Below are 24,426 nucleotides of genomic sequence, written 5' to 3'. Positions count from 1 at the left end.
AATACTCATTACAATAACTGATTTTCTACATTACAATAACTACCACAAATACATTACAATAACAACATCAATATATTACAATAACAAAAATAATTCCAAATACACACACATTATGTTCATTAGAATGTACAAGAATTCACCACAAAAAGAAAAACCTCAACAAAAGATAACAAAATGAAAAAATGAATTACGAAACCCTAAATTATGCGAAGACAATGAAAAAAATGTAATTTAACAACAAAAACACAACAAATTAAACTATATACTAAACAAAATGAAGAATAAACACAGAAAACACAAGAAAATCAAGTAGAAAACAAGAAGAGAACACATGCGAAATCAACGGAAAAAATTAGTTCAGCTCATTGTTTACCTGTTGAGAAGTACGAACAAAGTGAGAACAACGATTTATGAAAGAAAACGACGATAATTAAATAGAAGGACGAACAAATTGAGCACAATAACTGGCGAAAATGAAGAACAACGAACGAAAATGGAGAACGAAGATGGAGAACGCAGTGAAATTTTGAGAGGCAAAATATGAGAGAGAGAGAGAGAGAGAGAGAGAGAGAGAGAGAGAGAGAGAGAGAGAGAGAGAGAGACAGTAAGTATGGAAACTGCCGAGAAAATGGGGGAAAAAAGAAGTCAAACTGTCAAAATTTGGTTTATATATGAGATGTAAAATTAAATCTCAGCCACATATCTTATGTTAGATGAATGGTCCAGATTCAGAGGAGTAACTCACCTAAAGTGACCTAACTCATTTGATCCTATATATATATATATATATATATATATATATATATATATATATATATATATATATATATATATATATATATATATATATATATATATATATATATATATATATATATATGTGACACCCTTAAATTTAGCGATAATTAAAAACGTAAAATCTACAGAAAAACTGACAGGATATGTTTGTAATTGGTTCAACTAGACAAAACCTGTAATTTTTAAAATTTTCCTAAACCATTCACAAACATCTCCAACTTAAGAGTGCCAAAAACTTGCAAAAGCTAATAAACTTATTTACATAACCACGCTAACGACACGGGGATATAATGATACAAACCAAAATAGAAGAGGGAGACATATGTCCCTTTAAAATATATACAAAACCAAAAGTTAAAGGTTTCTACAAAATAAAAACCAAACTAAGTCCAAGGTTCTCTTGCTCACTAGCTCGTCCGTGAACCCCAACTAAGCATCATCAACTCACAATCACATTTTATACAAACACGAAAGCCACAATTCAGTGGGGAGTAACTTCGAGTCCTCCCAGCCACGAAATGTCATATTTAATGTAACATGTAGTGTAACATGTAAACCATATGATAAACAATTTAATTATCAAGTATTCTAACCTATGACCCCTAAACTGACCAAATTAAACTATCATGTGAAACATATAACAAATAGTAATCCAAACTTTATCAATTGTAACCGGCTTACATCTCACCTATTACAATTCATAAAATCACCATACAAGAAAGGGCAATATATCAAAGACAGGCATAAGTTCTTAGCACGGTCAATAGTCACTCTGTAACTCGAGTCTATACCACGAGGTAGGGAAGGTAATCGAACCGGTATCTTGGCTCAGCGGTTAATATTAATAAAACATGGCCAAGACACAACACAACCCTAGCCTAAAATCTGCGCAGACCTAGACATGCGGATACACACCACCGCACCCAAGACCCACAATTTTTCTAAAACAAAGTGAGTACCCTAAGGAGTCTACCAAAGGGTTGGCTAGTACTTAAGCTGACCACTTACTATCAAAATAAGTAACGAGGTCATGCCCCAACTTGGATATAAACCCACCAAGTCAGGAACACAAAGGCTATTAAGCAGTGAACATATACTCGTCAAAGACTATAAAGACCTATCTATGATGAAGGCCGAAATACTCACCTAGGACCTAGTCCCAGCTAGTCCCAGCTTGAATACTTTAGCCCACACCACACAAGACAAGTAAGACACCCACTTAACCATAAGAGGGCAAAGAGTCCAACTTACCAACATAAATGCTAACATTCTATCATGTGAAAGGCTATATAAATGTCTATTCAGCAGACAATCCAACAATAAGTATTCAATACCAATTTCCAATACTAACAATATTAACCATATTAAAGGTTTCGGGGAATCTAGGGCCGTTTCTACAATATAAGAAGCTACTTAAATCAACTAACCACACATGTGAAATAAAAATATAATAAATGGCCTAAAACAAGAAAAAGGCCGATTATCTAATTCATTCAAAATTTCATCCAACCGAATTTTTACCCGCAACCCCAGCCCTGCGACAGGTACGGGTTAAATTGCGGCTGACCAATCACACAATTGACTGACATCGAATCAGTCAAAGGGACCAAGGCTCAGTTTTCGGCATAATCATCCAACAATACAATTATCGCTATATAATTCATTCTGAGCCTATTCTTTACAATTTCATTTTCTAACCTATACTAACATGTGCAACTTCCAATATAAACCTAATTTTTACCTTTAACATAATTTTTACTACTAATATGATTTAATTCAAAAGTGTATTCATATGTAACTCATACTAACTATGACATTAATAAACCCGAAATGACAAATATTGCATGAAAAACCGCGAAACAAGCAACGGGCTGACCCGGGCCTGCCGTGGGCCTGCCGGGCCTGCTGCCGCCACCCCTACACCTTCATTTTTCCGTTTTTATTCATTTTAACTCGTTTTAAGCATTACTTAATCGTTCCCATTCCATTTCTATACTAACATGAGTACTAAAACTAACAATAACATGCATGCAACCCATTTTATCATGTGAAAAATTAACTACTCAAACAAAAATCACACAAACATACAAAAAGCAAAGAATGTGACGATTATTCGTCGAGTAACTCGAAATATGTTACCTTAAGCTAGAAAATGAGCAATTAGCACCTTGAAAACCAAACCCTAACAAGCAACTAGCCACTATCCTCGACAATATACGAGTCCCCAAACTCGTCCTCCAATTCTTCACCTAAATAAACAAATAAAACACAAAAATAAGCATAAAAACCGAAATTGTGCCAAAATTCGTCTTAAAACAACTTCAAGAAAACTGAAATTAAAATATACCAGGTTATAGATCTCGACGAGAGGATTCCGGAAATATAAATTATGCGAAAATCCGACAAGAAACGAGAAAGTTATGGTGAAAATAGCTTGGATTTTAAGATGAAATGGTGTTTTGTTGTTTGGGATAGATTAGAATGAAGAAGGACAAAGAAAATCAGAAAAAAAAAGAAAGGGGAAGGGGGTGTCCGCGGGAAAGGAAAGGAGGAAAGGAAGGGAGCGAGTTTAAGTCGGGATTTTCACGAGTCGGTTTTGGCTCGTTTCGATAATAATTAGAACCGCTTGTCAATTGCAAATTCCGACAAGACCAAAGTTCTTAAACACGAGATTACAAGAAAATTGAATACTCATACGACCCATTTCCAAAATCGTTTACCCAATTTTCAAAAGAGTTGTAATTTTTTTCCCGATATGCCCATTTTTTCGAAATAACAAGTTTTTACACGGTTTAAACTATTTTTAAACGTTTCGAAACTATCAAAATAAATACTTTTCTTCTAAATATAATAAAATTATATTTCTTTGAATTAGTTTTACTTCAAATACATTAATATTAAATTCTACTCCCTCCATTCAACTCCACTTTACAAGTATTCTATTTCCGTCCATTCAACTCCACTTTACAGGTTTCCTTATTTGGACATGTAAAAGACCTTTCTATCCTTATTGAAAATCTATATTTACAAAAAATGTCATTCATACCCCACACAAATCCACCATAAAACTCACCTTTATATTTTTTTAATATCTTTAACTCCACCATTCCCTTTCCCTATGTACTTTTAATAGTTTTTTTAATCCGTTTCTTAATACCCGCGCAAAAAGCATAGTTGCAAAGTGGAGTTGAATGGAGGGAGTACTTGATTAATAAATTACTTCCGCAATATATTAACGGTCCGAAATTACGGGGTGTTACAATCACCCCTCCTTTTAAAAAGTTTCGTCCTCGAAACTTAGAAGGAGAAATTATAGTATACAACATCTTAATAATATAATCATAAGAAAAATATAGGTATCTTTTCAATGAAACGGTGATACTCTCGTTGATCAGACAAGAACATCCACATTCATATCAAGATATAAAAATATTTCTACACCAATAAATGAGAAAACCCATTATTGGGACGTCACCAACAACGAGATTTAACATTCACTAATGTTAAAACCATTGAAAATCATAAAAGCATTTTCAAAATTTTAGTTAAAGTTCTATAATAAGAATAATATCTTTACTAATTATGATTAAATACGGCTTAGTACCGCGGAAAAGGAGTAAGAAAAAGGAATCATTACACAAAACGAGAAATAGCTTAGGTATCCAAATGAACACTAGGGTTGAAAGAGAGTGAGAAATCATTTTCAAATGTTATAGAAAGAGGTCACTTTGTAGATTTCACTCCAAGTTAAGAAAAAAATGAACCAAAAATTTACTCAAACTATATAGAACCTATGCAAGATGGAAAACAACTCGGGAACGAGAAGTGCAAGTTGCGATAGGAAACTCACACCCAACAGACAAGAAGGAATTGAACTCTTAAAGGTGGAATTTTTGGATGAAGTCAATAAAGATGTCAACGAACAAGACACTTTACTCAAATGGTCAAATGAGTTCCATAAAGGCGAACACACCGGAACAAGCCAGAATAGCAAGAATGACAATAGTTAGAGATCGGAATTAGGAAGATCGGTTTACTTAAGATTCACAATCCTACTTCCCAACAATATTCCAATTCCAATAGAAAGATTCCTCAAAGGATTAAATATAAGGTCCAAATTTACAATAACATTCCAAAACAACTTTCACAAGCCTAAGGTCAAGGCTTCCAACAAAGTTATATTCGTATCCAACTAGTGTCAACTATGGGTTCCTCAAATATTCTACAAGGTTTTCATTTCAAAACAAGGTAGTAACATACCAATCCCAAAATCCGAAAAATCAATAGGATCTCACGTTCCTCTATCCTTTTATTTATTAAGGATTGCCAAAAGCGGAACTACACTCAGCTACAACACCGTCCCATCATCTCAAGTACTCGATGCGACCTCAAGGTCTATAAAACTATAGGATTAACAAAATCTTCTCAATACTAAGTCTCTCTTAACTCAAGAACTCTCAAGAGCCAACTAATACCAAATCACATCACCAATCCATTCTGGTCATCAACATCCCCAAGGAGTATTCTTTTAAATTTGATATCCTAAACTTACTTACCATCAAATTCTCAAGGAACAAGGTCATAATTGTAATAACACTTTATCACCTCAGAGTTCCTAAAACCATAAATTGAAATTATGTTCCTTAGCCTAACAATTGGTGTCAACCATACCATTACCCTTTCTAGTTACCAAAACAAGTGCTAAAACCTCCCAATAAAGTAGCTTACTCTCACTCTCATACCATACCTCAAGTAGTAATCAATATCACTCACTAAAATCAACTAATAATCCCACATTTAACATTTCTCACACGGTAACATATACATTATCAAACCCTCATCTCCAAAGTGATTATGGAAGCCAAACACAAACTCGACTACTTAGTCAATCCTATATCCTCAAGTCACACCTCACTAACTCTGTAAACATGGTCAACAAGGTACCAACTATACTAAGGAGATAAGGAGTGATAATGGAATAGAGAAACGGTAAAACATTTCCGAAGGGTGCATGAATCTGATAAGTTAGGAAACTAAAGAGTCGGTCCGTAAAGATAACGGTTGACATAAATAAGAGGTATACAAGTTAAGAAGATATCTCGGGAAAGAAGAAGATACGTAAAATTTGGCATAAAAACAAGGTTCAACGAACGTTAAAGAGAAGGAAAGGAGAATAGAAGCGGCACAATGAAAGGGTTACCGCTTACCAAACACTCATCACAGCTTATGATTGATATGATAAGGTTACATCACTAAGGTGCTCAACAAAGCCTCAAAAGTCTACCAAATTATAAGACTAACAAGGACTCCACAATGGTAGGTATTCCTCAACTCAATTGGTTCTAAGAGCCAAAATCAATTCACCACACAAATTCATTTGTTACCACCCATGTCACAAAGTATCTCCTTTACAATTCTCGTCATTGAACTTCACTTACTATGTCATCCCCAACTACCATAGCTTGTCTACTCCTTCATCTCACCACTTAATACTTCTAGTCTCCGATACCATAAATTGGAATCACATCCTTGAACTCACGAACTACATCGAACAACATTCCACCAAAATTCCCAAATCCAGATATGATTAATAAGGTCAACCACGTGTTCTCAAATTTCGAAAGGTCAACAAGGGCTACTCTATACTAGATTTGGTCAACTTAAAAGGTTTATCAAACTAACTAATTCCAAAGTACAATACCAATCCATTAAGCAACATCAATGTCCTATTGTATTCCTTTCAAGGCCTACAAGGATCGGGGCTAACTATCATTCCTTTAATTCTCCACAAGAAATATCGAGACTCTCAAATGAAGTAGCTCAGGTTCATTCCATCTTATGTGCTAAGGTAGTACCCATGCTCAAACATCTATAACAAACAAGCTCTCAATAGACATAAATCCCAAGGTGTTTCTCAACTCACTAGGCTCTCATATTAAGTACAACTAACAAGACTAACCAAAGGATCCCAAGTTATATTCTCCTATACAACTCAAACCTTAAACAATCAATTTCTCAACTCGTTCACGCCCTTCAATGATACATTCTCTCAAAACTGGGTTCTCTTGAACAAGGGAACTATCCTGCGGAATAAAAGGAAGGTGTCCACAAGGACTCTTATTATAAGAAGAAAACGAACCAAGGATGAATCGGGAGAAAGAATAGAAGAGTAGTTACCAAGGCGAGAGAAGAGGAATTAAAAAGACGAATAAACAACGAGATTGGATGATTAAGGTAAGATACACTGAATACGAAAAGAAGTATCAAGAAAGTGGAAGCATTCTTCATTTGGCATAACCAATCTTCAACATTCGAACGCCACTCGCCTTGGTCACCAACGAATAAGATCACGGTCATAGCTTCAACGGCACAAAAATTAATAACTAATTGCATTATCAACGTTTCTTGGAGAGCCATCTTGCAAAATAGAAAATTGGTTAGAACCTAACAAATAGCAATCACAAACAGACTACCACATAAATATCCTAACTCTACCCATCCTACCCATCTCTCAAGTTTATTATTTAAAGGTCAAATGATTTTAGGTGGGGTGCACAAACGTGCGTCGGGAGCAACAAGCTCTGATACCAACTGTGACACCCTTAAATTTAGCGATAATTAAAAACGTAAAATCTACAGAAAAACTGACAGGATATGTTTGTAATTGGTTCAACTAGACAAAACCTGTAATTTTTAAAATTTTCCTAAACCGATTCACAAACATCTCCAACTTAAGAGTGCCAAAAACCTGCAAAAGCTAATAAACTTATTTACATAACCACGCTAACGACACGGGGATATAATGATACAAACCAAAATAGAAGAGGGAGACATATGTCCCTTTAAAATATATACAAAACCAAAAGTTAAAGGTTTCTACAAAATAAAAACCAAACTAAGTCCAAGGTTCTCTTGCTCACTAGCTCGTCCGTGAACCCCAACTAAGCATCATCAACTGTCAAATCGCATTTTATACAAACACGAAAGCCACAATTCGTGGGAGTAACTTCGAGTCCACCCGACCACGAAATGTCATATTTAATGTAACATGTAGTGTAACATGTAAACCATATGATAAACAATTTAATTATCAAGTATTCTAACCTATGACCCCTAAACTGACCAAATTAAACTATCATGTGAAACATATAACAAATAGTAATCCAAACTTTATCAATTGTAACCGGCTTACATCTCACCTATTACAATTCATAAAATCACCATACAAGAAAGGGCAATATATCAAAGACAGGCATAAGTTCTTAGCACGGTCAATAGTCACTCTGTAACTCGAGTCTATACCACGAGGTAGGGAAGGTAATCGAACCGGTATCTTGGCTCAGCGGTTAATATTAATAAAACATGGCCAAGACACAACACAACCCTAGCCTAAAATCACAGAGACCTAGACATGCGGATACACACCACCGCACCCAAGACCCACAATTTTTCTAAAACAAAGTGAGTACCCTAAGGAGTCAACCAAAGGGTTGGCTAGTACTTAAGCTGACCACTTACTATCAAAATAAGTAACGAGGTCATGCCCCAACTTGGATTTAAACCCACCAAGTCAGGAACACAAAGGCTATTAAGCAGTGAACATATACTCGTCAAAGACTATAAAGACCTATCTATGATGAAGGCCGAAATACTCACCTAGGACCTAGTCCTAGCTAGTCCCAGCTTGAATACTTTAGCCCACACCACACAAGACAAGTAAGACACCCACTTAACCATAAGAGGGCAAAGAGTCCAACTTACCAACATAAATGCTAACATTCTATCATGTGAAAGGCTATATAAATGTCTATTCAAATAGACAATCCAACAATAAGTATTCAATACCAATTTCCAATACTAACAATATTAACCATATTAAAGGTTTCGGGGAATCTAGGGCCGTTTCTACAATATAAGAAGCTACTTAAATCAACTAACTACACATGTGAAATAAAAATATAATAAATGGCCTAAAACAAGAAAAAGGCCGATTATCTAATTCATTCAAAATTTCATCCAACCGAATTTTTACCCGCAACCCCACCCTGCGACAGTACGGTTAAATTGCGGTGACCAATCACACAATTGACTGACATCGAATCACCAAAGGGACCAAGGCTCGATTTTCGGATAATCATCCAACAATACAATTATCGCTATATAATTCATTCTGAGCCTATTCTTTACAATTTCATTTTCTAACCTATACTAACATGTGCAACTTCCAATATAAACCTAATTTTTACCTTTAACATAATTTTTACTACTAATATGATTTAATTCAAAAGTGTATTCATATGTAACTCATACTAACTATGACATTAATAAACCCGAAATGACAAATATTGCATGAAAAACCGCAAAACAAGCAACGGCTGACCGGGCCACCGTGGCCTCGCTCGCTTTCGCCACCCCTACACCTTCATTTTTCCGTTTTTATTCATTTTAACTCGGTTTAAGCATTACTTAATCGTTCCCATTCCATTTCTATACTAACATGAGTACTAAAACTAACAATAACATGCATGCAACCCATTTTATCATGTGAAAAATTAACTACTCAAACAAAAATCACACAAACATACAAAAAGCAAAGAATGTGACGATTATTCGTCGAGTAACTCGAAATATGTTACCTTAAGCTAGAAAATGAGCAATTAGCACCTTGAAAACCAAACCCTAACAAGCAACTAGCCACTATTCTCGACAATATACGAGTCCCCAAACTCGTCCTCTAATTCTTCACCTAAATAAACAAATAAAACACAAAAATAAGCAAAAAAACCGAAATTGTGCCAAAATTCGTCTTTAAACAACTTCAAGAAAACTGAAATTAAAATATACCAGGTTATAGATCTCGACGAGAGGATTCCGGAAATATAAATTATGCGAAAATCCGACAAGAAACGAGAAAGTTATGGTGAAAATAGCTTGGATTTTAAAATGAAATAGTGTTTTGTTGTTTGGGATAGATTAGAATGAAGAAGGACAAATAAAATCAGAAAAAAAAGAAAGGGGAAGGGGGTGTCCGCGGGAAAGGAAAGGAGGAAAAGAAGGGAGCGGGTTTAAGTCGGGATTTTCACGAGTCGGTTTTGGCTCGTTTCGATAATAATTAGAACCGCTTGTCAATTGCAAATTCTGACAAGACCAAATTTCTTAAACACGAGATTACAAGAAAATTGAATACTCATACGACCCATTTCCAAAATCGTTTACCCAATTTTCAAAAGAGTTGTAATTTTTTTCCCGATATGCCCATTTTTCGAAATAACAAGTTTTTACACGGTTTAAACTATTTTTAAACGTTTCGAAACTATCAAAATAAATAATTTTCTTCTAAATATAATAAAATTATATTTCTTTGAATTATTTTTACTTCAAATACATTAATATTAAATTCTACTTGATTAATAAATTACTTCCGCAATATATTAACGGTCCGAAATTACGGGGTGTTACAATCACCCCTCCTTTTAAAAAGTTTCGTCCTCGAAACTTAGAAGGAGAAATTATAGTATACAACATCTTAATAATATAATCATAAGAAAAATATAGGTATCTTTTCAATGAAACGGTGATACTCTCGTTGATCAGACAAGAACATCCACATTCATATCAAGATATAAAAATATTTCTACACCAATAAATGAGAAAACCCATTATTGGGACGTCACCAACAACGAGATTTAACATTCACTAATGTTAAAACCATTGAAAATCATAAAAGCATTTTCAAAATTTTAGTTAAAGTTCTATAATAAGAATAATATCTTTACTAATTATGATTAAATACGGCTTAGTACCGCGGAAAAGGAGTAAGAAAAAGGAATCATTACACTTTTCTCCATTAAAATTACACTTTTTTCTATTAAAGTTACACTTTTTTCTATTAAAGTTACACTTATCTCTATTAAGGTTGGTTATCCTCTAAATGACTAAAGTTACACTCTCAATGGACTAAAATTACACTCTCAAAGGAGAACGAAAATTACACTCTCAATGACTAAAGTTACACTCTCAATAGATTAAAGTTACACTTTCAATGGACTAAAGTTACACATTTGATATGGACTAAAGATACACTCTCAATGGACTAAAATTAGACTTTAATGGACTAAAATTACACTTTTAAAACACTCTCAATGGACTAAAATTACACTTTTATAGACTAAAATTACACTTTAATGGACTAAAATTACACTTTTAAAAGACTAAAGTTACACTTATAAGTCACTCAATTTACAATGAGTGGTGTTAAAATTTCTCAAAATCACTCGAAAAACTCAAAATAATATCCGTCAAAATCGCTTTTTTTTGTTAAAGTTACACTTTTTTTTGTTAAAATTACACTTTTAAAACAATAAAAGTGTCATAAAATTTGTAAAAACTTTTTCACAAAAAAAAATTGTATAAACTTGAACGTATAAGAAGACAAAAGATAGTGTTAATTGTGTAGAATAATCAATTAGTAAATGTATAATTAAAGCTAGAGAGAGAAAGTGGAATTAATTAGTGTAAAGAAAACTAATTAGTGTTAAGTGTGTTTCTTGCTTTCAATCTCAACCATCAATATTGGAAGATCCAAGAAATATAGGGAGGACTTAAGGACTCAAAATATATGGTGGACTCAACCAGCAATATTGCTTATATTAATTGCATCCATGTATAAGTTAGACGTCGTGGTAAGATATTAAACGTACAAATAATAAATCTAAATTAAGCAAGAAGGAAGGGTGGGTGATATCTCATTGTTTAGGTGACCTTTATACTAAACCAATAGTTGACATATACATAGAATTTTCAAGCATGCTAAGCATACATCTAGTGATCATATGCATACCCATATATCACATCTTTAGCATATAATTTCCGTACCCTAACTTGTTCCTTTATATTCCTTAGGACGTTTTCTCAACCTACTACTCGCCCCGAAGACTTAATCATGTTTGCAGACTTGGATTTGAACGAGCATTGCAAGGCTTTAGAATCTCATATGAATACTTATGGAGCTCGATGGAATCAATTTACCTAACTAACACCTATCTTAGAGCCCATACTTTGGTTAGTACCCTACCTTCTTCTGGACCCTTAGGTAAGGTTAGAGCAAGTTACATGGCTGAGTACACTACACACAATCAGAGACTTAAGAAAAACTCTAAATACTGTAATGTATATCCCTATCCTCCACATCTCACTTATGAGGCTGTCTCGGGAAGACTAATATACTTAGTTAATGTATGTTGGGCGGATAGCCATAGCACCAACCTTAAACCGGAATGAGTCATTCATACCTTTGGGAGTAGTGATAAGGAGGCGGAGTCGTGTGTTTTCCTGGAGGAAGGGAAGAGGGAAGCCTGTGAGGTGATAGAGATTAGCGATGATGAGGAACAGGAAGTAAATACCATGTGGATGGGACCATTAGACGATGATAATGATAGACTTCAAGCTCGTCCGCGGAGAACCTCAGATTACAAGCTGGATGAAGATGTGGTATATCTTGGTCAAGGAAAGGCGCCAAACCCGGAACCAAGGAGCATAACTGGGCTCGTTTTGGGAATAGACTTCGGAGGGTTATATAAAGCATGAAAAGATTAACTAAACAGTTATGCGTATCTTTTGCTATAGATTGTTATTTATCCTGGCAATATATTCGCCAGTAGTTAAGTAAGTAGTTAAGTTTAAATAAAGATTAATTCGAAAATGCTATATAGTGTGGATTTTGCTATTTCAAAGTAATTCGAAAATTGTTGTTATTCATTTCTCCATCAATCAATGTTGTGTAAAAAATATATAGTTGTATTATGTTACAATGTGTATTACATGTTCTTGTGCGGTTACAATAAATGCTTTTCATTTTTGCCGTTGTTTGGTATCTTGAAACTTCGAGGACGAAGTTAATTTTAAGGGGGATAGAATGAGATACTAGAATTGTTTTTGGGTTATTGTTGTGACATCTTTTGATAAGTTTGTGTAGTGATAATAGTACATGGGCAATTGTGTTATCATAAGTTGGGATAGTGCTCGATTGTATGAATGTTGATAAGATGTTGTTATAGTATTTCTGGGCGAACTTCGAGACGAAATTCATTTTAAGGGGGGAAGACTGTAATATCCTGTAATTTATTAATATTTATGAGAATAAATAATGTAATCCAAATAATTAATTAATGACATTTATAATAGTAATTGCAAATAAGACGTTAATTAAATAATAAAGTAAGTAAGTAAGTCGGGAATTGGACTTAGTTGGTATTAAGTCATTGGGCCGTGTGATAAAGGTAGGTGGGCCAATTTTATTGGCCTAGTATGTGTGTTGGTCGGGATTTGTATCGGGATTTAATAAAAATAATAATAAGAATAATACTAGTAATTCCTACAATAATTAAATAAGGCAATAGTTTCCTAATTTGTCTTTTAGACTCTCTAAACCTAGACTATATATACAAAACTAATCTGAAAAATAGTTCATAAAATAGAAGAAAGGAACTTTAAGAGACAGAAAGAGCAAATAAGCGATAAAAGGTAAGATCGTCGTAATTTATGTTTATGTTGTCGTAATCAATTAAGTTATCGTTTGTACACCGTAAGGACCACCGTGAACAGTGCCGATGACCTTAGTAGTTGCCCTTGACCGTAGTGATTATAGTAGGACCATTGTTGACCATCGTTAACCACCGTAATAGGCAGAATTGGCGTCTAATGGGGGGTATACCGTGAACCTTAAGACGGAGTTTGTACCTTGTGTGGTTGTCGACTTGACTTGGGACTTGGGTGGTTGGTTATGTCGGCTAGGGGCGGTCCTATTGGTGGTGTTGGGGTGGTGAGCCGTGGTGGTTTGTACGATGGTTGTCGGGTGTGGTGGTTGTCGCGTGTTGTGTTGCTTATACGGGCTTTGTGTCGTGTATGGGTGGTCGTGGGTTGTCGTGTGGGGTCGTGGCAGGTGGTAGGACCACTGTGGGTCAAGGGAGACTACGATGGTGGCCACTGGTTGTCGTGAGGCAGTGTATGGTAGTGAGTGAGTGTATGGGTTTAGTTGTGTCGGGTTTGTGGGGTTGTTTAGGGCGTGTTTGGTTGGGTTGGAGAGAGTGGTTTAGTAGGTGGTATTTGGTGGTTGGGTTGCGTCGTGGTGCAAGGTAGTGGCTGCTAGGTTGGGTGGTGTTGGTGATGGCTGATGGAGTCAGGTTTTAGCGATTTAAGGAGGGCTGTCGAGCATGGTTGGAAACGGGTATGGGCGGTGTTTTACAGGATGTATTGAGTGTTGGGGTATTTGGGTTTAAATGATTTAAGACGGGTTTTACGTATCGTATTCCTTTACACGAGAAAATAATTAATGTAAATAAATTATAATTGATTAAAATATAATAATGTTTTGAATAATTCATAATTAAATTATAAGTACTATTTATCTATAGGTGATGGACTTGTGGAACGGGTTTGTTGAATAATACTTTTAGTAGATTGCGTTAATTGGAGTAATTGCTTGCCATGTAGGTTAACTACTCAACTTTGTTATTTGGCAATTAATGATGATTAAAGATGGATTTGTTGTAATTGTTGTCTTGAGCATATCGTCTTAATTGTTGTGTTGAGCATGTTGATATAATTATTGCCTTGCATATCTCATAATCATATTATTATCATTGTTGGTTGGTTCTCTATTGTCGGTTGGTTTTGTGAAAGAGGATTGGCAATGCTTTGAGATTATTTAGTCGGTCAGGCACGGGGATGTGGAAGAGTCGTAGTCCTGTACGGTTTTGGTCGGCCGGGCACGACAGTGTTCAGAGGTTGTCGTGGCCCTGAGCAGTACACCGTGTGGTGTAAGTTGTTGTGGTTCAGTGTGGCGTGTGTGGCACACGGTTTGGCCATGTGGTTGAGACGGTCTTGGCTCGTGTTCCTTTATTATAATGTGTTGCAGGTTATCGTGTTATTGTTGTTGTTTAGTTATCCTACTCAACCTCGTGGTTGGCTGTGTATTCGTGAACACCTGTGATGAACCATAAATGGGGAGCAGATATTGCAGGTATTAAAGGTTAGCTGACTTGGGGAGCTTACGGGAATGCGTGAGGACTTGGCCAGTCTACCTAGAAGTCTAGACCACATAGATGATTTAATCACTTATTTATTTTCCGTTAAGAGTTGAAATATAGTTTTAAGTTAAGTTTTTGTTAGTCATGTTGTAATAAATATGTAATCGCTAATGTTTTATCTTAAAGTACTTTTGTTTGTCGAACTTTGTTATTCACTACGTCGGAAAACCGAGATGGTAACGCTCCTATTTATTTGGGAATATCTAGCTAAAAACTCCTACATAAATGGGGGTGTTACATAAAAGCTAGGTTAATCTTACTCGATTTCAATAATGTGGTCATTGTATATGTTGTGGTTAATGTTTTAATTAGTGTCACATAATTAGAGTAATTGCATTATAACATGTTTAATAGTTAGTAGTATCATTAAGGAGATAAATATGTTGGTTGAATTGCATTACAACATGATATTGGTTAAGATGACTTGATTAGTTGTTAATTGACATATTGTGTGGTATCTTGCATTATTGTATTTGTCATGTATATTGGAGAATATGACGGTTGTGATTGTTTGGTGGTGTTACTTGGTTATTGAGGAGACGTAAGACGGTTGGGAGACCATCTTACGCTTAATTCGCCTCTTGGAGCTTCCCACTCCAAGAGAGATGTGCACATTAATGGCTTGAGTTACAGAGGGATTCGTGTGATTGAGACACGACGTCTGGCAAGGGATCCGATTGGCTTCCGGACCCGGTACGTCTGGGCATGTCCCGGTACCTGTTTGGGGTTGTTGGTATGTCTGGGCGTGTCCCGGTACCAGTGTGGTTGTCGGTATGTCTGGGCATGTCCCGGTACCGTGGTGGTGGTTATTTGATATTATGTCATTCATATCATAGTCATGTTGCATATTCACACACTCGGGTCGTGTCACACTTTATTTATTAAAACTGACGTATGTTGTGTCTGTGTAATTGTCACCTATTTTCAGGGTGGTCTGTGTCGATTAGTATGATATTTCCGATCATATGGGGAGCAGGTTAAGTACATGTTTTGCTTGTTGACGTGATCGGGATTTGGGCCGCGCTTTGGACTTGTAGTCGAGTACTTGGATAGTTGATAGATAACATAGATAGTAGTCATGAGTTGTATTCTTTTATTTATTCATTCATGTTTTGTAATCACTAAACTTGTTATTTATAATAAATGTTTCTCGATTGTATCGCCGATTTACCGCCTCGGGAAACCGAGATGGCAACATCTCCTAATTACCTTGGTCGGGTAAGAAGGGGGTTTTACAGATGGAGCGTATAACCACTGCCTCCACGGTACTATGTATAGTATATAACCACTGCCTATATGTCTAAAACCTAGCCAGACTCTCGGTGCATTAGCTATACACTAAACGACACTCGGGACCCAGAGCGTATAACCACTGCCTCTGGCCACCCCTGAACATAGACCAAACAAATCCCATATCAATGGGTGGCGTTGGTTCATTTCGATAGTATATAACTGATACTACCGTCATCTATTCAAACTAGCAAACAAGCCAATTCACAGTAAAACCGACTGTACCGATGTGTTAACAACATCACAACTGAACTCATAGGATAGTATAACCGACCATCCCACGTATCACTTGAACAAGAGTAACCAATGACTCATGCACACATAATGTGATACAATATAACTGAACACCACATAATATGTAAAACAAATATCCCCTATCTACTAAAAGAATAGGTGAACTCATGATTTTTTCCTCCAAAAAGCATATTCTTAAATAAGAATGTTAATCACAATTAAATTCATACACTAAATAAGGAATCTAATTATATATTATAATTTATTTCATTAATATATAACTTTTCATTTAAATACGTCTTTTTCTCAAATTATATTGTTTTCACTAAATTTAAAACTATAATCGTTTAATTAAATATTAATAAAATTTATAAAAAATTATCAATTGTTAAATATTTTATTGATGTTATTATTTGAGAAGGACTTGACCCATACTACATATCAAACAAAACTATAAATCACCAATTTTGTTTCCCCGAAAAAGAAATTTGAGATAAATTGAAATCATTTGTTTTAGGGTATAAAAAATATTTTCTTTAAATTAACTTTAAACCCATAACTAAATTCTCCTTAATCAATTTTAGTTTCAACTTTTTCCTCAAAATTATACAAAACATACTGACGAGAAATACGAATAATTATTGACACTATTATATATATATATATATATATATATAAATATATATATATATATATATATATATATATATGTAAATATATATATATATATATGTAATTTATTTAAAATAAAAAACTCTATATACTGTGCATTTATTACACGGGGTCTAAATTAGTTAGCAATCAATGCTATAGTAACCTTAAGTCCTTAAGCATAACATGAACTCTGGATGCAAGGTTAACTCTGGATGCAAGGTTATACTAGCCTCGATTATAACTTCAACAATATCTTGAAGTTGTACTAACCTCAACCATAACCTTGACACAAACTCAAAGTTATTCTAGCTCTAACCATAACCTTGAGCCATAATCCTAGGTTTACGTTAGTCTCAGCCATAACCTTAACTCGTAATTCAAAGTTATAGTAGATTCAGTCATAACCTTGATTCATATTTCCAAGGTTATACCTGTTTCAGTCATAGCTAGAGTAACGACCAAAAGTTGTACTAACTTCAGCTATAACACTCGAATCATCATCAAGGTTTTACTAGCTTTAGCAATAACTTTGAATCCCACTCTTGGCCGCCTATCATGCCGCCACTAGGGTTTCATTAGTAAACCTTAATTGCGCTCATGACACCCAAAATAAACATATAAACAACATACGATATATAATTAAAACATTAAAAACATATACAAACATGCGAAAACATAATTAATCTTGATAATAAACAATCCAACATGTACCAATCTTACAAACCAATCATTTAAATCATATTAATTACATCAATTGGCATAAACACAATTAAAAGAGAAACACCTAGTTACCTTATTACGCAAATAATCCTAAAGATCCTCGTCGACGACGTAAACGTCTTCTCCAGGTGCGGTCTCCACGCCTTCACGAGTCACCACACGTGCCATAGGGAAACGGATCCCAAATAATACGCTAACGATAAATATAAAACTATAAAAACTACGCTGAAAACATGAAACTTACGAAGAAGATAGATAGATTCAAGGAGTAGGATCGATCTAGGCTTGAAAACAACGAAGAGAAGAAGAACAAAGGATGCACGAAACCCTATGGGGAAAGGAGGCACACGACTTCAAAGAAGAAAAGAGAGGAGAGAAAACTAGGTTTGGGGTTTTGTTAGAATAAGAGAAAAAAGGATGCAAGGGTTTATGTTTCACTCTTATTTATAAGAGAAGCTTATGGGTTTATTCCAAGCTTAGGCCCAAAACTCACCCATCCACTCCAAATCACATGTAAAACCCAATAGTGAAATGGGTCTTCAGCGAACCCGAGCTAGATTAGCCCATTAAATAAGAGAAACGATATTCTCCCTCGGAAAAAAAATACGTAATAAAAATAAAATTAAGAAATATATTACGGAAATTAGGGGTGTTACAAAAAATCAATAAAGAAAAGGACTAAAATAAACGAGTGAAAGCCCTGCTTTGGTGTCATGGGAGCAGATTTGCCAATCTAAAAAGCATGGTGGAGTGGGACTGAAAGATTTACATGTCTGGAATGTAGCTACCATTGGTAAATATGCATGGTGGATAGCTCAGAAGAAGGATCACCTCTGGGTCAGGTGGGTGAATGTAGTTTACATTAAGAGCAATGACTGGATGACATATAAACCAAGCATGGGAAGCAGTTGGGCCTGGAGGAAAATTTGCCACGTTAAGGACATTATTAGAGATTACTTGTTTACAGGGGATGGTTTAGAGAAGTATAGCATAAAGGAGAGTTATCTGAGGCTAAAACCAGATGGGATGAAGGTTCATTGGTATCCCTGGATGTTGAACAGATGGATCCTACCTAAGCATTCTTTTATGTGCTGGCTTATAGCTCATCAAAGACTGCTCACTCAGGATAGGCTCATTAGAATGAAGATTACTCAGAGTAACTGCTGTTTTCTGTGTGGCAGTCAAGAAGAGAACTACCCTCATCTCTTTTTTGACTGTTTATACAGTAAGAAATGTCTCCATAGGGTAGCTGACTGGTGTAAGGTCAGGTTACCTGATAGTAATTGCATACAGTGGCTGGTTAATTGGCGACAGGCTACTGCGTGCAGGAAGAAGGTGACTGCAGTGATTCTAGCTTGTTTGATGTATCACGTTTGGCAGATAAGGAACATTAGCAGAATGGATGGTTATGTGTGGAAGCCTGAGTTTCTTTTCAATAGGGTGAAACATGAAGTGCAAAGTCGGCTACATCATTGTGATATTAGGAGTAAAAATGCAAATGTGATTAATTGGATTGAATACCTTAAAAAGCACTGAGTTTGTTTTACTCAAGCTTATTAGGTGGATGAATGTAATGTTGTAATGGGTCTTGATCTTTTATTAATGAGAAGCTTAACTTTCCCCAAAAAAAAAATAAAAAAAATAAAAAAAAAATAAACGAGTGAATGAAGATTATTAAGTATGCAGATCACATCTTACATTGTAACACCTCCGCTTATCCAAGAGCCTTAGGCTAGACATCTCAGATAAAAGACGATGTTACCATCTTAGTTACCTGAGGTAAATAGTACAGAAACCACAATCGAAGGTACTTTAAATAAATAAGAAATGACAAAATAAATAGTCAACCTGGACTTACAATACGCTGCCAAATAAAGCCAACAAATGGAAATACAAATTAAATTTAAATATAATCCGACCAAGAGTGATAACTAAATTTAAATGTTTAATTACTAAAATAAAATAACTAAAGTGATGACGCGGGTTTCAGGTCACTCGTCCCATCCCACGTAATCAACCAGCAGCTATACTTGTATTAATCTGTTCCCATGACGGAAATAGACATTTTAAGATACACAACACATACACAAGTTAACCTGATGACCTTAATAAAATAAAAGGACAATATGTAAATAATACAATATAAGTAACAAAAATAAATGTCGAGTCACAATGCCACTGTCTCAATCATAAGTCACAAGTAGTCTGTTGCTAAGGCTCTCATCCCAAGCTCAACCACAGCATGTGGACTAGCCACGCCAGGTCCAGGGCTAACTTCTTACACCATACCATGCACGTGCTATCCAAATCAAGGTCCACGGCTCTTCAACATCCCCGTGTCTGGCCAATCCAAATCACAATCCATCTCGTACATACTAGTGCTAATATGTGCCAAGACAATAATATGTAACAATATAGATGCCAACATAAAACCATTCCCCAATGCCAAATTCCTTTTAATGTGAATGATACCAATATGTGTGCTAAAGTTAAATGCAATATGATAGAATGTCAACTCAAATATAAATATTCATGCCAATTAGGCTAAAACAGCCAACGGACAGATTACTATTGACACATATACCACGGCCTAAGGCCCAATCAATATTCAATCACTCGATTGTTCAACAATTAAGGCAACTTATCCAGCAATAGAAGCAACTAAACCAGCAAATATCGCAATTAAACATATATTGAACCACGCAAGTAAATGTTGAGTAACTAGCCTACCTTTGTGCAAATGTCTAAGCTCAGCAAATAATACTAAAATGCTTCCTCGACAAAGTAATCACCTAAACAAAGTAAATAGCATACAATTACTAACTTGCTAAATAAATTTAGTATATAAGTTAACTAATTATAAAACCCAAAATGGTCAGCCACAACTTGCTTAGTCGATCAGCTCTGACTTAAGTCAATCAACAGCTTGTGTTCAACATCCCGCCAGCACGCATACCAAACTACCCAAAACACAACCACCTTACTTAACCCTCTAGACCGTCCCAAGACGGCAACGGAAATAGCCACAAACAACAGCCATACAAGGCTTACATCTCTGTTGGCCAGCCCTCCAACATAGCCCCTTATCACCCATACACCATGCATAAAACAGTCTTAAGACGAAAGACACTATAACAATTGGGCACCAATAACCCTAACACACGGCTCAACCAGGAATGATTCTTAGTCCAACAAACCCCAATCCATGGTCAGTCAACACATATAAAACCGTCTCAAGAAACTATAATTAAAACCCGCAAATTTCCATTCTAGGGTTAATCAAATCGACATATACACTACTCTAATTAAGTTAAAAATCGAATGAGAGATGTTAGAATAAGTTTACTTACGATCTAGGATGAAAACAAGCTAGAAAAATCCATTTTACAAACCCGAATCAAACGGCCCTTGTTCCTTCGTTGTTCTCGTGTGTCTCTGTAATACCCCGTATTTTATAATTATATAAATAATATTATATTGTATTTTACGAGTTATGTATGAGACGGAATAATAATAATATATGATAAATGTATATATAAATACTACACCCACCCTATATACTCAACCTCCCCTTATCCACCCATCTTATCCATTCACAATCTCACAAAATAAGCCATGACAAGTTGCTAGTTTCGGCAATATTTCGTCTGTTTGTGTGTGCTACATGTTGCATGTTTTCTACACTAACATTTGCAGGTGCGAATGCCAAAGCAAGCGGCAAGTCATCCGTCGACCGCATTCCCCCGAAACACAATACAAAAAAGCCAACAACAAAAAATCCACAAAAAGCCATATATACAAACTTTCCTCACGCAAAATACACCCACACAAATATATACAAAACAAAGTCCAAAAATACAAGCCAAAGTTTGGGGAACAAGGAAAGCAACTACAAACTACTCTGGACCCCCTGGCCGCTGGTAGGCCAGCCTCTCCTTCGCCAGGAGGCGCAAACAAAGCAGACACCAACTCGTACTCAGGTGTCCTCTCGGAAGATCTCTCTAGCGTATCTTGCTCCATCACGATCCCCGCCTCCGTTGTAGCAGGAGGACCCTCTGCCGCAGCTAACTCATCGCTGAGCAAGACGATCTCAGAGTCTAGGGATCGTAACTCGTCCTCCCGACACCGCAGCTTCTGGTCACGAGTGATGATCCTAAGCTCCTGTCCCCCGACCCTCTCCCTTGCTCTGTCCAAACCAGCATGAACCAGGGTCAACTCCGTCGGATCCGCAGTGCTCTACAAAACAAAGCATTTTTCGTCAGCCTCGAAACCATGAATAAAAAAATAGCAAACAACGATCAAAACAAAAATTCAACCAACAAAACAATATCTGAACAAGCCAAGCCTCTCTCGTAGCCAGATCAACAACGTACTCCCCTTCCTCCTTCGGGATCCTCCTCCTCCTGAATCCCGGACTCAGGACTAGTGGGCCTAGAAGCCCCCGAACACTCTCCTGATACCAAACAAAATAACCTATGTCAGTCAAAATTTTGGCATTTCGACGGCAGAAAACAAGCAAAACCCTAACAAAAAAAGCCAAAAAAAGGACTTGCAAATACAACCAAACAACAGGGCAAACCCGCCCAATTTCACCCAGTCTACACAAATACAAACTAGCGAAAAATACCACCAACCCGCCATTTTCAAACAAAAGACGGGTCAAAACCAACCAAAACAACCCTCTACTCACACAAAGCCGACAAAAATGATACTCCTAGTGAAACACCTCAACAAAGCCCAAAAAGGAAAAATTTACGCAAATTAGGCGCGAAAAGGCCAAAAATTCAAATTACGGCCACGGTAAGGCAACGCGACCCTATCACGTCCTAATGTAACCTAAACTGTCTTTGGTGAACATGCCAAAGCAAAACGGCTTAGTTTGAGCCCAAACAGATGCTCGTTTCATCATCATAAGACCGTCTGACAAATGCAAAATGCAAAATTCGATCCCCTCGCAAGCAAGAAGGGCCCCACATAGCACAAACAACTCTCCGCGACTATAATACAACCTAGTGGACCCCACAACTCAAGCAACAACCACAGTTTTCGCGAAATAAGACGGTTTCGCGCCTTATTTACATTTTTCGCACGAAGGGGACGGGAACGGAGATCCAAATGCAAACTAAAAGCATCCATATACTTCTAGACAGGTTTATAACCTAATCCAAGTAAAATTCCACCAAGAATCAGGCGAAACAAAAACGCCCAAATCAATTTGAGACGGGTTAGGGTTTGTCCCGATTGAATTAACAAAAACAAGAGCAAAAACAAATGGAATCGAGAGGATTTACATACCTTGAGATGACATAATGATTATAGCACGAATCCAAGCAACGAACAAGATCAAAAGTGGCCGATTTGAGAGCCTTTCTTCGATTTTTGTCGAGGAAGGAGATGATTGAGGAGCGATAATGCCTCACGTCTGTTTAAAGAAAAAAAGGGGGCCTCTTTGTATCGCAGAGTGGCTCGCGCCACTTTGGGGCTTCCCTTTCTGTTTTCACGGATTTTGAGCTTTCAAGCCCAAATCATTCAACAAATACCCATTTCACAATATTACGATTTATAACCCATAACTCATCCCAAAAATATAAAATAGCGAAATTAAAAATCGTTGTTTCTCTCAAATTTCACAAAATTCAAATGACGGAATTAGAAAGTTATTTTCCACATTTCAAATTGAAAATAGTGAAATTAAAAATCGCTATTTCTCTCAAATGCATAAAATTGAAATGACAGAATTAAAGACCGTTATTTTCCAAATTTCAAATTGCAAATAACGAAATTAAAAACCGTTGTTTCTCTCAAATTTCACATTTTGTTTGGTACTGTCATCGTGCATTCGACCGACCTATTCGACCAAGTCAACACTACTCAACGCTAAAGCAAAGTAACACTCTTTTCTAACAAAACGGTTTTCCGACGCATAAGTTTAACACTTTCTCGATTTCATCAAGCAACCGAACATGTAAGTATGAGGGTGGAACAAACTCTTTAACTTCATGTTTTTACTGTTTTCATGACTTTGTGATTGTAAAGCATGCATAACACGATTCAAAACATGGAACGATTGAGCCAAAACCGAGTTTTGGCCGGAGACAGGAGCCCCTTGCCTCGCCGTAGGGCTCGCGCCGCAATTGGCTCCTCAGGTCAGAACTCAAATTTGTTTGAGTTCATCATTCCTTTAACATTTTATCTAATTTTCTTTTACTTCTTTTCTTTCATTGTTTTTACCGTTTTAATTCATTTTTATGACAAATCTTTTTGACCATTACCAAAGTCATCCTTGAATTGGTTAATTTATACCATGACTGTTTATTCCGTGACTCGATGATATTGTTGGTTAATTAAAAATTCATGGATAATTGACTATCCATCTCTTTTATTTACCATTTTTTTCCACTTATTTACACTTGCAATCATTTTAGTCATATTCATAATCATCCTTGGTTCTTCATACCATGTCGGTTTAATCCGAGCACGATGATAAGTTTTGACTAATTACAAAGCAATAAACTTAACATAATTAGTTCATATCAAACACTCCCCTTTTATTCCCATTTTATTTTATTTTCATCATTATCTTGACTACATCACATGTCATCATTGGCTAACATATATGTCATGCCGATTTAATTCGGGTACG

At 36.0% G+C, this 24,426-nt stretch overlaps 1 protein-coding gene across 1 annotated transcript; it reads left to right on the top strand.

Annotated features, from left to right (window-relative positions):
* The first annotated feature begins 12,201 nt into the window (after window positions 1–12,201).
* LOC141620120 (uncharacterized) lies at window positions 12,202–19,319 on the top strand. Its single transcript, XM_074437071.1, has 2 exons — window positions 12,202–12,288; window positions 18,507–19,319. Exons 1-2 carry the CDS (start codon window positions 12,202–12,204, stop codon window positions 19,317–19,319), a joined length of 900 nt encoding a protein of 299 aa, XP_074293172.1.
* Window positions 19,320–24,426: the final 5,107 nt, after the last annotated feature.

This window comes from Silene latifolia, chromosome X (genome assembly GCF_048544455.1).
Source record: "Silene latifolia isolate original U9 population chromosome X, ASM4854445v1, whole genome shotgun sequence".
Classification (NCBI taxonomy): Eukaryota; Viridiplantae; Streptophyta; class Magnoliopsida; order Caryophyllales; family Caryophyllaceae; genus Silene; species Silene latifolia.
This window is presented reverse-complemented; position numbering and strand designations above follow the sequence as displayed.

What these genes read in the sequence shown, in the direction of transcription:
- LOC141620120 (XM_074437071.1), top strand. Translation starts at nt 12,202, where the DNA reads ATGTGGATGGGACCATTAGACGATGATAATGATAGACTTCAAGCTCGT. An exon ending in ACAAGCTGGATGAAGATGTG is followed by an intron (nt 12,289 to 18,506) that starts GTATATCTTGGT and finishes TCATGGGAGCAG; the next exon opens with ATTTGCCAATCTAAAAAGCA.